Genomic DNA, 12,025 nt, shown 5'->3' on the forward strand with positions numbered 1-12,025 from the left:
GTTCATGCACCAGGAAAATGTTTCAAGAGTCAAATGGCTGCTTACTAGATGAAGACTCGACCCTACCTGGATGTGTGTGTGTGTGTGTGTGTGTGTGTGTGTGTGTGTGTAGGGGCGTGTGTGCGTGTTTGTGAGAAAACTGTATGTGTGTTCACAAATCAGCAGCCAAGACAAGTTCCACTGTTTCTGAACTGACTGAGGTTGGTACTTGTACATACTCACACACAGATGACACACATTGTCACACAATATTTTCAGGATTCCCAATACCAAGATAAGCTATTATAGAATGAACTATGAGAGCAAAGGAATTAACCCTTTCAGAGATAAATCAGGAACTGGAAAGGAATAAGAAACAGAAGCCAAAAGGTATAATACTTGCTCATTTGAACTACAGAAGTGTAGCCGAGCAACCATGCTCATAATTTACACTTAAATTCCTACCCTATTGATTTAACAAAACAAGACTTTTTCTATCAACAACTTTAATACAGTAATACTTTAAAATTAAAATTTTTGTTTAGGGTCTTTTTGCTGGGTCATCTTAACAGAACTTTGTAGAAATAATAAGCTACAAATGAAGCTAAATGTTTTGCTATTCAGCCTTGCCTGAATACAGATTGATATTAAATAAAGTGAACAGGATTCTTATTTAACCATTACAACATCCAGTCATCCTTGAAAAGTAGGCAATCATTTAGAAGAATTTAAATACACAAATGTCTATCAAAAGTAAAAGAATGAGAGGATTTACAGGTACTTTTTTTCTCCAGTATTTCAGTACAGTCATTATTTCTCATGTGTGTATGTGATACAGTTTGTGCAGGTATTACATATGGGCATGTAAGACAGACAACTAGTGAGAGACAAGATGAGAATTCTGGCTTCCTCAGTTGTGCTGCTGCTCTTACTTGTAACATCCTCCAGGTAAACATTTCCAGCCAGAAAGGCCTCAGCACAGAAACAGGAGGTTCGGATCTGAAGGAGGAAGTGCCACCTGCTAAGGCAGTAAGAAATGGCCCTGGCTGGCAGGGCTGCATTGCGAAGGCCAAGTGCTCCTGTTTCTCTCCCTTGTGAGCCTGGAGGCTCCGCCTGCTCTAGCCACTGTCATCTTGTTCCCTCTGCCCTAAATAATGTCACAGGGGTAGCCACAAACCCACTTATCACTAACACCAAATGGTGACTTCAATGGAGGCCAAGCCGAGCTAACAACTGGCTCGGGCATATTGCCAGGCAGTCAGAAAAATACCTGGTGAAGTCAGACTCTGAGATTTTTATTGCTTTTGCTACAACAGGTTCACATACACAATTTGAATTTTCTAAATTTTAGAAGGGCTTCAGAAGCTAACTTCTAATACTTTAATTATTCATATATTTCAAAACCTGATGGCATGGTTTTAAAAAACTGTAACTTCTGTGGAAATTTACATGAGAAAAAACATGATAACATATCATTATTTTCACCTTTATTGTGAATAAAATAATGACATCACAGTAAGAGTTGTGTGTACAGAATAAAATTATATCCAAAAGGAATGTGTATCATATTTGGTGGTGCAGTAAGCTGGGCATTTTTATTTAAAAAATTAAGAAGTTTTAAAAATTGAAAATAACTGAGTATTTATTTACAGACAACGTGGAGCAAATAGCCAACAAAATCTTTCATTGTTTCTGAATTAAGATGAGACTGAAAACCATGCTGTGGGGAGAAATGATGTAGGGGTTTGATCTAGATGGTAGATAGTATACTTGTAATTCATAGGTAAATCTTCTAAACTTGTTTTGACCAAAGGTAAAAACAGACCAAAGTAAAAAAGAAATGATACCAAAATACATGTGATATGTGCTAGAACTTACGGATGGATTTTTGCTCAATCCTACTTCTTGGCCACACAGAGAAAGGACATGCACCAACTTCTCTTTTGTCCTCTTCTGGAAAAGAAACACACAGGCAGATTATAATCATGGCATCTTGTGACCAGATCTGCTCTTATATGTAGAACTATCATACTGGAAATGTGACCAGTGAGAACTGAGATGTAAAATGCACACAGACTTGGCATGAAAAAAGAATGTAGAACATTGAATTAATAATTGTGAAATATTGATTACATGTTGAAATAATATTTTAGACATATTTGGTTAAGTAAAATATGTTATAAATTCATTTTACCTGTTTGTTTTAACTTTTAAAAAAAGGTGACTATTAGAACATTTAGAGAGAGGGTCACCTTCTATTTCTATGATACAGTACTGATCTAAGTTTTCCCAAGGTGAGGGATCAGGGTCTGAAAATCAACCTCAAGATTCTTCAGTAGATATTCATCCCTTTCCTTTATAATCGTTCTTATATGCTACAACTTTCAGCATTAGCAACACTTTCCTTAAACCTAAATTAAATCTATTATGTTAACAGCACAAACCTATTTTCCTTAAAAAGGAGACTAACTTTACTTTGTGCAGAATTAAAAAAACTCAATTATTTGCAAGCTGTATTAAATCTTTTCAATTTATTTTTCCTAAAGTTAAACAACTTTAATTCCTTTTTGTGTTCTCCATACACCTCATGTTTTAGCACCTTAAGCAAGCAGATTCTTCTGTAAGACATCACATTTTCCAGTAACACAGATCAACTAGTTCTCAGAATGAATGGTAGTTTGAGAATAAAATTAAAGAGGGTCCAGAGCCTTAAAAATATTCATGTACTCCAGAATTGCTTTCAAAGCAATCTTCCTGATCTTTCTAGAATGATCTTTCCCTTTTTAATCTGATTTACACTTACGTCTTGACTGCTAGGAGGCCAATGTCACTCATAGTCACTCATAGACTTTCTCCTTAATGGAACTCAGTTTGCTGCATCCTTCTTTACAAATTATAGAAGAGACACTCAATACAGTGTCTTTTCAGTGTTGAAGAATGTTGAAGCAAGGCAAGAGATTTGTAAGCTCTTTTCCTAAGTTTTAGTGGGAATTTTATAATCTCAGGAAGAAATCGATATTGAGGAACATGGAATGGGCTGTGCATTTCTTTCTCTTTCTTTCTCTTTGCCAAATCCCCAATGAAGTATGGTAGGCTCCCTATTCAACAACTCAGTGGACACTCACTGATGACCAGCTGTGTTCCAGCAGGTACTGCTACGTGATCCATTTCCTCAACCTTTAGGAGTGAAAGTGAGTCCTACTGGGTGAACAGTATTTTTTCTGCCTAGTGCTCACTTGGTCTTCATTTTATCTTGGGGACAGCCGCTATCCCTGTAAGTGGGGTTCTGCCTCCCTCACATAAGCTGCAAATCCTTTTTCTTTCTTTTTCATTATAACTTAAAAAAATTATTTATTTAATTTTTAATCTTTATTGTTGAGACTATTACAAATATCCCTCCCTTTCACACCCCTCCCCCCTTTCCCTCCTCCACCCGGATCCTCCCATCCTGCCCCAGGCCTTCACCACCCTATTGTTTATGTCCATGGGTAATGCATATATGCATATAAATTCTTTGGTTAATCTACCCTCCCACCCCCACCCCTGACTTCCCTCTGAGATTTGTCAGTCTGTTCAATGTTTCCATGCCTCTGGTTCTATTTTATTCATTAGATTCCTAATTCGTTCATTTTGATTTTTAGGTTAAATTGTTGATAGATATGTATTTATTGCCATTTTATTGTTCATATTTTTTATCTTTAAAAAAAATTTTCTACTTAAAAAGACCCTTCAACATTTCATGTAATACTGGTTTGATGGTGATGAACTCCTTAAGCTTTTTCTTGTCTGTGAAGCTCTTTATCTGACCTTCAATTCTAAATGATAGCTTTTCTGAGTAGAGTAATCTTGGTTGTAGGTTCTTGCTTTTCATCACTTTGAATATTTCTTGCCACTCCTTTCTGGCCTGCAAAATTTCTGTTGAGAAATCAGCTGATAGTCATATGGGTCCTGCCTAACTAAACTGCTTTTCTCTTGCTGCTTTTAAGATTCTCTCTTTGTCTTTAACCCTTGGCATTTTAATTATGTGTCTTGGTGTGGTCCTCTTTAGGTTCATCTTGTTTGGGATTCTCTGCAATCCTGGACTTGTATGTCTATTTCTTTCACCAGTTAGGGGAAGTTTTCTGTCATTATTTCTTTAAATAGGGTTTTGATTTCTTGCTCCCTCTCTTCTACTTCCAGCACCCTCATGGTATAGATGTTAGTACACTTGAAGTTGTCCCAGAGGCTCCTTACATCATCTTCATATTTTTGGATTCTTTTTTCTTTTTGCTCTTCTGATTGGATGTTTTTTTGCTTCCTCATATTCCAAATTGCTGTTTTGATTCTCAGGGCCCAGTGGCTCAGCCTCCCCATTATGTGTACCTCTGTGTGGACTGTGTGTACTGTTTTGTTGTAGTTGAGCCTCGATTGCTGTTGGTAAAATTGAGAGGGATTGACCCCCAGGCCAATTGGCTGTGAGGATCAGCTGCTACCACAGTAGAAAAGCTTCTATACAGGAGACACCCCTATGGAGAAAGACCTGCTTCATGGGGGTTTGGTGCTTACTGAGTCTGCCCCTTGAGTTTGTGGTTCATGGGTGTGGTAGTTATAATCTGGCATGATCTGAAGCTGTTCACCAGGTGCACTGGTTCTGGGACCTCACTGAAAGTGAAAAGTTAGCCACTGCCTGTGTCCTGCTTGGGACTACCCAGCACAAGCTACAGAGTGACCTGCAGATGGCTGCTACTTATGTTGGGCTTAGAGATAACCAGGAGAGGCCAAGCTGGGAAGCAAGGCAAGCTGCTGCTAGTGCTGGGCCCGGGGCCACTTATTGAGATGTATGGTGCACAGAGTCCAGCTGCTGCTTGTTTGAGAGATTTTAGGGACATCTGAAGCCTGAGCCAGGACAGGCCATTCTATAGAAAAGCCATTGCAAACAGCTTGGGTGGGGCTGCATATTGGGTGGGGTGGGATCTTAGGGAATCACCAGGGTGGTGCAAATAGTGATCACCAGGGTGGTGCAAACAGTGATGGAGACTCAGATATGGCACCTGCAAGTTAGCTTTGTGGGGGTGGTGGGAGGTCTTAGCACTTTTTGTCTGAGAGAAAGCTACCCTGAGTTCTTGCCCTGATGCCAGATAATTTAGTTCCTCCCTGTATGTCCCGGAATTATTTCAAGCTGCTGCCCCAGTATTGGAGCTCAGAGGGAGTGAGTCTGAGTAAGTCTGTGTACCAGCCTTTTAAGAGGAACACCTGGGACTCCAGCAACCCTCCGTGTCACTCAGCCACAATCCACACTGGTTTTTATAGGACTTCTCTTTCCAGCACTGGAACCAGGTGGTCTGGTGTGGGGCTGGGACGCCTTGCTCCTCATGGGAGGCCTCCACAATCAAGGTATCCCTCCTGATTAAACCACATGTGGATGTCAGCCCAGCTCATTCCATGCTTCCACCCCTCCCATCAGTCTCAATGTGCTTTCTTCTTTAATTCTCTAGTTGTAGGACTTCCATTCAGCCAGATTTCAGGCAGTTCTGAATGATAGTTGTTCTGTATTTTAGTTGTAATTTTGATGTGGTTGTGGGATGATGTGAGTACCAGTGCTTATCTATGCTGCTATCTTGGTTCCTATCTCTCCTGCAAGTCCTTTTTCTAATTGCTATTAGTGTGGTCAGGGAAAGGCTCTGTCCTTCTGAAATCAGCAGAGCCAAAGACCATGGAAATCTAAGAAGAGCCTGCCTGAGAATGATGTCAACAGAGAGGAAAGCAGTGCCAGGCCTGGGAAGAGAGGGTAGAGATAGTGAGAAGGAGAGAGAATCTAGGGATCCAGTTTCTGAATTGGTATACTAGAATCCAGCTGTGCTTGAAGCTAAGACACATAAGTTAATAAATTCCTTTTCCACTTAAGGTATTTTTCATTGGGCTTCTGTCATATGTAACCAAAAGAGCCCTATGAAGCAGGGTTTTACTTAATTGTGCAATGACATTAATACTGTAATGGAAGCACTTATGGAGTGAATACTCTTAGGCTGTGATAACAGAGAGACCTGGCAGCTAGCTGCTTTGCTCTGTGTTATACAGACTGTGCAGCACAGGGACCATGAGTGGAGAGCATGCACAGAGGACAATAGCCAGAATTTCACTGGATGTGCAGCCATCATTGAGAACTAATTGAAAGAATGAAGGTTGTATTATTTGGAGAACAGAGGACTCATTTGGGTAGGTGGCAGAGGGGGCAGGGCTTCTTTAAATGTTGGAAGGACCACCACATGAAAGAGATCAGATTTCACTTTCTAAGCCTTTAAGACAAGCGGCCCACAACAAATATTTTTGTGGCCCAGTCAATATAACGGTTGTAAGAAATGTTTTAATAAAAATTTCATAACTTAATTTTTACAATATCCTATTATACATAATTATTAATAATGAACTACGATGTTCGGTAATGACTGATTATTATAATTGTGTTGCATTCATTTCTCTTATATGCCTTATGTACAGGCGCACCATTTCTCTCCACTAATACTAGCAGTGAATATTTTAGCAGCCGATTGCCATGTCATTAGTCCTGTACTGACTTGTTTGGTGTGCACAATAGGAAATATTTCGCTTTCAGAAAACAAGAAAACTAGGTTTATTTTCATTATGCTTATTAATTTGTGCAGTTATTCAGTGTCTGGTAAGTTAATGTTCAAGAAAAAATATTAATTTTTATTAAAATGTTCTATTATTTTATGTTAATGATTACTTATTTATTTTAGCCCTTATATTCAGCATGTCTCTATTGAAATAAACCTACATTTCTATGAAAATTGAAGCTTTTGTTTTTTTGTGGCCCACATAAACTTAAACCTTGTTTATTTGGTCCATGTTAGCCTTTGAGTTTGACATACTTGCTTTAAGAGGATAGGACTAGTGAATCAAATCAACAAAGTGTCAGACTCTAATCCTATGTAAGGAGCTGTTCATGTAGAAAATGGGTTCCCTTGTAATGCTGTTAAGATCCTTACTACTGGTGTCGATGCCCGACGGGCAAGGTCAGGATGATGAGTGGAGGAATCCCTTATCTCATGGACCATTGGCTCAGTCAGTCCCCAGGTTCCCCTCCAATCCTGCAAGTCCAGGATTCTATACCTGAGAATACTGGGGTCTCTTCCAGCTCACAGGAACAAGGACATTGGAGTTGGAGCCTGATGAGGTGGAGGATGTGCTCCGGGTGACAGCCACAGTCCTGGGCTTCCCATCTCGGCCAGAAGAGTTCTGCAGTTCATCATATCGCCTCCCGATGATTGGCGTCTTAGAAAGAACACAAAGCACATGTTCTTCTATCTCATTAACACTTCTCTGGTGTATGGAATTGCTCTACCCTGCAGCAACCAAGAACTGCTTATTTGATTAAAAATTACAGAAGTTCAATGTTACAAGTAGGCTCATCTTCCTGATGTTCAAATACATATTCTGAGTCATTTTGCATCTTCAATATGTTCCCACTCTCTTTAGCAGCTGAAAAAAAACTCCAACTGGTTGTTCTTAAACATTCTTTAGAAACCACTGATAAAGGAAAACATTCAGGGAAACAAAGTCAGTTGTCAGGTGTTTAAGCTTGAAAGAATTTCTTGTAGTCATAACAAGAGACCAAAAGTCCTGCTCTAGCTGGTTTTGCTCAGTGGTTAGAGTGTTGACCACTGGACTGAAGGGCTTTGGGTTCAATTTCAGTCAAGGGCACGTACCTCACTTGGTTGCAGGCTCAATTTCCGCCCCAGTCAGGGCATGTGAGGGAGTCAACTAACCAATGTGTCTCTCTCACATCGATGTTTCTCTCTCTCTGTCTTTCCCCCTCCCTTCCACTCTTTCTGAAAATAAATGGGGAAAAAATATCCTCAGGTGAGGATTAACAACAAGAAAAGACAAAAAGTCCCTTCCTTCTTCCCAACCTTTATATACTAGATTATTTAAACATTTATTTAAGTTATTTATATCTTTTCAATTATGTAAACGAATGAGGCCAGGGTCAGGTACTTGGGCACCACTTTAGAAATTTCATTTCCTGAGAGTCTTGGAGTGGTTGTGGGCAGCATGTCCCAAGCCTTACTGCCAAAGAGGTGTCCTGCACAGAGATCAGTTCATGGGCCTACACCTGGGGGCAGCAGAAGCCAATAGGTGATTCTACACCAAGGCCCATCATTTTGGAATAGCTGGGTCTCTTCGGTGTGCAGCTGACTGGCTGCATGTTTTCTGTACCTCTTTGGAGCAGAATAAGCTGAAGTCAAAGAGTAAAAATAGCTTTTCCCTTCTAGTAATGTAAAAAATGCACAGAGCGTAGTTTCAGCTTTGGGGGGCTTATGGGTCATGGGGTAAGAGACACAAGAAAGTGAAGTATTTTTACATGTTAGAGTAAAATGGTTAAATACAGGTCTCCAGAGGGCTTGTTCCTGAACTGGCAGGTAAATCTGACTATTATCGGCCTTCTCTTTTCCCCCTAACTCTTTAGCTTGGTTCACTCGTCCTCCCACCCCCCATTCCACACACTCCCCTCTCCCCAAAGATAAGAATTTAGATAATTTTGCAGTTTAAATAGCAGTATGGCTCGGGGAAACTATAAAGGCAAATTCTGTATTACTGCAAATCTCAGTCATTAGCTGGTCTGGGAACAAGGTTGCCAATATAGAGAAAAGACAAGACAGTTGTCAGATAAGGAATGAGTTAGGTTTAAAATGCTGAAGATCATTCCTTTTATAGTTATCTTTTTAGAAATCAGTTTTTATATAACCAAGGCTAGCTTCTATTTTTAAAAGCTGTCAATTGAGAGCTCCAGTGAATATGGTACTCCACATGTTCTTAAAAAACAAGTTAAGTCAGGCGTTAGAAGGAAGTCTCCATTGGAAGTAAACATACAGTTAGTTTCTCTTGCTCAAGGCACCTACTTGTGATCTTTGTACTATATATTAATGCTAAAGTTTACAGAAACAGTTAATATACCTCTGAAATGTCAAAGTGAAAGTCCAGAGTTTTCCCTGGTAATTCCTTAGAAGCACTGGTCCATACTCGATGTATTTCTATCTTTGACAGGTCACTGTGCTGGTAGGAAGGCAAAATGAGGCTGGCCGACCGAGAAACCACCAGCTTCAAGATATTCAGAGCTTCTCTCCAGTGAACACTCTGAGGGAAATAAAACATTGAATGGTTAATAGTAATTTCATTTTTAAAAACTGATAACAGTAGTTATGGAAATGTCTCATGACCATTCAGAATTCATGGATTTAAAACAGTGCAGAAAATTCATAAAAACGCTATTTATATACAAGATGACCTACATTTAGGAAACAGGCAAATAAAAAAAGACCACTTTTGTCCATATTCAAATAAATGCATTTTAAAATAAAGTACCGTTTTTGCTCATGTGGTGCCTCTTTAATCTGAAAAACAAGAAGCAAAAAAACAAAACAAAACCCCCCAAACAATCCTGAATGTATTTATGCTACTGACCACTCACTCTCAAAATTCTCCCACCCCCAGTTTCCAGTATTCCTTAGTTCTTCTCCTACTTCTCAGGCTCTTCCCACCCATTTGTTCCTGGGCACATGGTCTCTGCCCTCAACTCTTCTCTTTCACTCCATATCTTCCTCATGACCTAACCCAGGAATCTGGGTGCCATTCTTAACTCCTTTCTGACCCTCCCTTCTGATAATGTGTTTCCTCCTCACCATTCCTGCTGGCACCAGCTCTGTTAAATCTCTCCACCCTCTGCCTGGACTATTTCAATGACCTCTTAACTGGTCTCCCTGCTGGCAGTCTCTACTTATGCCCATCAAACCCATCCCAGCTACTGTGGTCTTTCTAGAAATCTTCAGAACATACCACTTCCCTGTCTACATTCCTTCTAGGCCCCCCTCTGGTGGACTCTGAGCAGGACCTACAGGGTGATCTCCCTTAGGCCACCCCTGGAGCTCCCCAAAGCAGGCCAGGTCCCTTAGCCTCTGTGCCTTTACTCATGCTAGTCCCTTGTTCTGGAATGACCTTCCTCTCTTTATTGGCTCATCAGACTCCTATATTCCTATAAAACTCACTTTGTTTTACCATCTTTGTCTCCCTGACAATCCCCAGGCTGACTGAAGTCCTTTTCCCACAAAAAATTTTTTTTGAACATAGGGTTGGAGGAAGATGGCTGCCAACGGGAACACAAACTGCAAGATAGTATGAGAGGGAGAGAATGAAAGGAGAGCGTGTGGACGTACAAGGAGTGTATATTTGTGGGTGAGGGACAGCTATACTCCAAGGGACTGTTGGGGACTGCCGGACAGGGCTCCCCTGACCAGGGCAGCCTCCACTGCTGCTGAAATCTCTCCCAGAGCGACCAATTCTGTCGCAGAGACCGCACCATCTTGAAGGGGAGAGTGACTGTTATCAGAAGCCTATACAGTCCGGGTCTCTACAACCACAACACCCAGCAACCAGCTGCGAACCCAGGAACACCGGATCTCAAGCAGCATAAATACGAGAACTTGAATGAGCTCTGCATCTTCTCACGGAAAGGTCAGATTTCGCTTAGGAAAAGGTGAGGTCTGCAATCCAGGCAGGAGAGAGAAACGCGTGAATGGGATCTAGAGGTTTGGGGAAGTCTGCGCCCCACAAAACCTGTGACCTTTTGGGGCTAGCGTGACCCGCAAATGTGGAAGGGGATCCGCAGGGCTGCTGGCAGAAGGGAACTCTAAAAATCAACCCATAGCGGGACTGGGCACAAAAAAGCACCCTAAAACCTATCCTACTCAGACTATTCCAAAAAATTCAAGAGGAAGGCATACTTCCAAGCGCTTTCTATGAAGTCAGCATTACCTTAATTCTAAAACCAGATAAAGACACCACAAAAAAAGAGGCCAATATCCTTGATGAACATAGATGCTAAAATCCTCAACAAAATTCTAGCAAATCGGATTCAGCAATGCATCAGAAAGATCATACACCATGACCAAGTGGGATTTATTCCAGGGATGCCAAGGATGGTACAATATCCTTAAATCAATAAATGTGATAGATCACATAAACAAATTGAGAGACAAAAATCACATAATCATATCAGTTGATGCAGAAAAAGCATTTGACAAAATCCAACACCCGTTCTTGATAAAAACTCTCAGCAAAGTGGAAATAGAGGGATCATATCTCAACATAATAAAAGCTCTATATGACAAACCCACAGCCAACATCATACTCAATGGGCAAAAACTAAACTCATTTCCCCTAAAAACAGGAACAAGACAAGGATGCCCACTTTCACCACTCCTGTTTGACATAGTACTAGAAGTACTAGCCATAGCGATCAGACAAGAAGAAATAAAAGGCATCCAAATTGGAAAAGAAGAAGTAAAACTATGCTTAATTGCAGATGACATGATACTATACATAGAAAACCGCAAAGACTCCATAAAAAAAAAAACTACTAGATTAATAAATGAATTTGGCAACATAGCAGGATACAAAATTAATTCCCAGAAATCTATGGCCTTTTTATACACCAATAATGAACTCACAGAAAGAGAAATGAAAAAAAAAACAAAACAATCCCATTTACCATTGTACCAAGAAAATTAAGATACCTAGGAATAAACTTAACCAAGGACGTAAACGACCTGTACTCAGAAAACTACAGGACATTGAAAAAAGAGATAGAGGAAGACATAAGCAAATGGAAGAATCAGCATCATTAAAATGTCCATACTACCTAAAGCAATCTGTAGAATCAATGCAATACCTATTAAAAAAAACCAGCGGCATATTTCAAAGGTCTAGAACAAACTCTCCAAAAATTCATATGGAATAAAAAAAGACCCCAAATAGCCACAGCTGTCCTGGGAAAGCAGAACAAAGTTGGAGGGATCACAATACCAGACATCAAACTATATTACCAAGCCACAGTTCTCAAAACTGTCTGGTACTGGCACAAGAACAGTCATATAGACCAATGGAACAGAAGAGAGGATCCAGAAATTGACCCAAGCCATTATACTCAATTAATATTTGATAAAGGAGGCAAGAGCATATAATGGAGTCAAAACAGCCTCTTTAATAAATG

At 40.2% G+C, this 12,025-nt stretch overlaps 1 protein-coding gene across 8 annotated transcripts in view; it reads right to left on the reverse strand.

Annotated features, from left to right (window-relative positions):
- FRY (FRY microtubule binding protein) overlaps window positions 1-12,025 on the reverse strand; it is a 559,746-nt gene that overhangs the window by 89,575 nt on the left and 458,146 nt on the right. For all 8 annotated transcript variants that reach the window (XM_070409378.1, XM_070409376.1, XM_070409374.1 and 5 more), the window contains 3 exons: window positions 8,935-9,114; window positions 7,090-7,251; window positions 1,858-1,932 (listed from right to left, as the gene is read on the reverse strand). In XM_070409378.1, the coding sequence (XP_070265479.1) occupies window positions 1,858-1,932; window positions 7,090-7,251; window positions 8,935-9,114 (417 nt within the window). The remainder of the gene's footprint in view (window positions 1-1,857; window positions 1,933-7,089; window positions 7,252-8,934; window positions 9,115-12,025) is intronic.

The sequence above is a fragment of the Myotis yumanensis genome, unplaced genomic scaffold (genome assembly GCF_028538775.1).
Source record: "Myotis yumanensis isolate MYYU_CA2020_CCGP unplaced genomic scaffold, mMyoYum1.0.hap1 SCAF_3, whole genome shotgun sequence".
Taxonomy (NCBI): Eukaryota; Metazoa; Chordata; class Mammalia; order Chiroptera; family Vespertilionidae; genus Myotis; species Myotis yumanensis.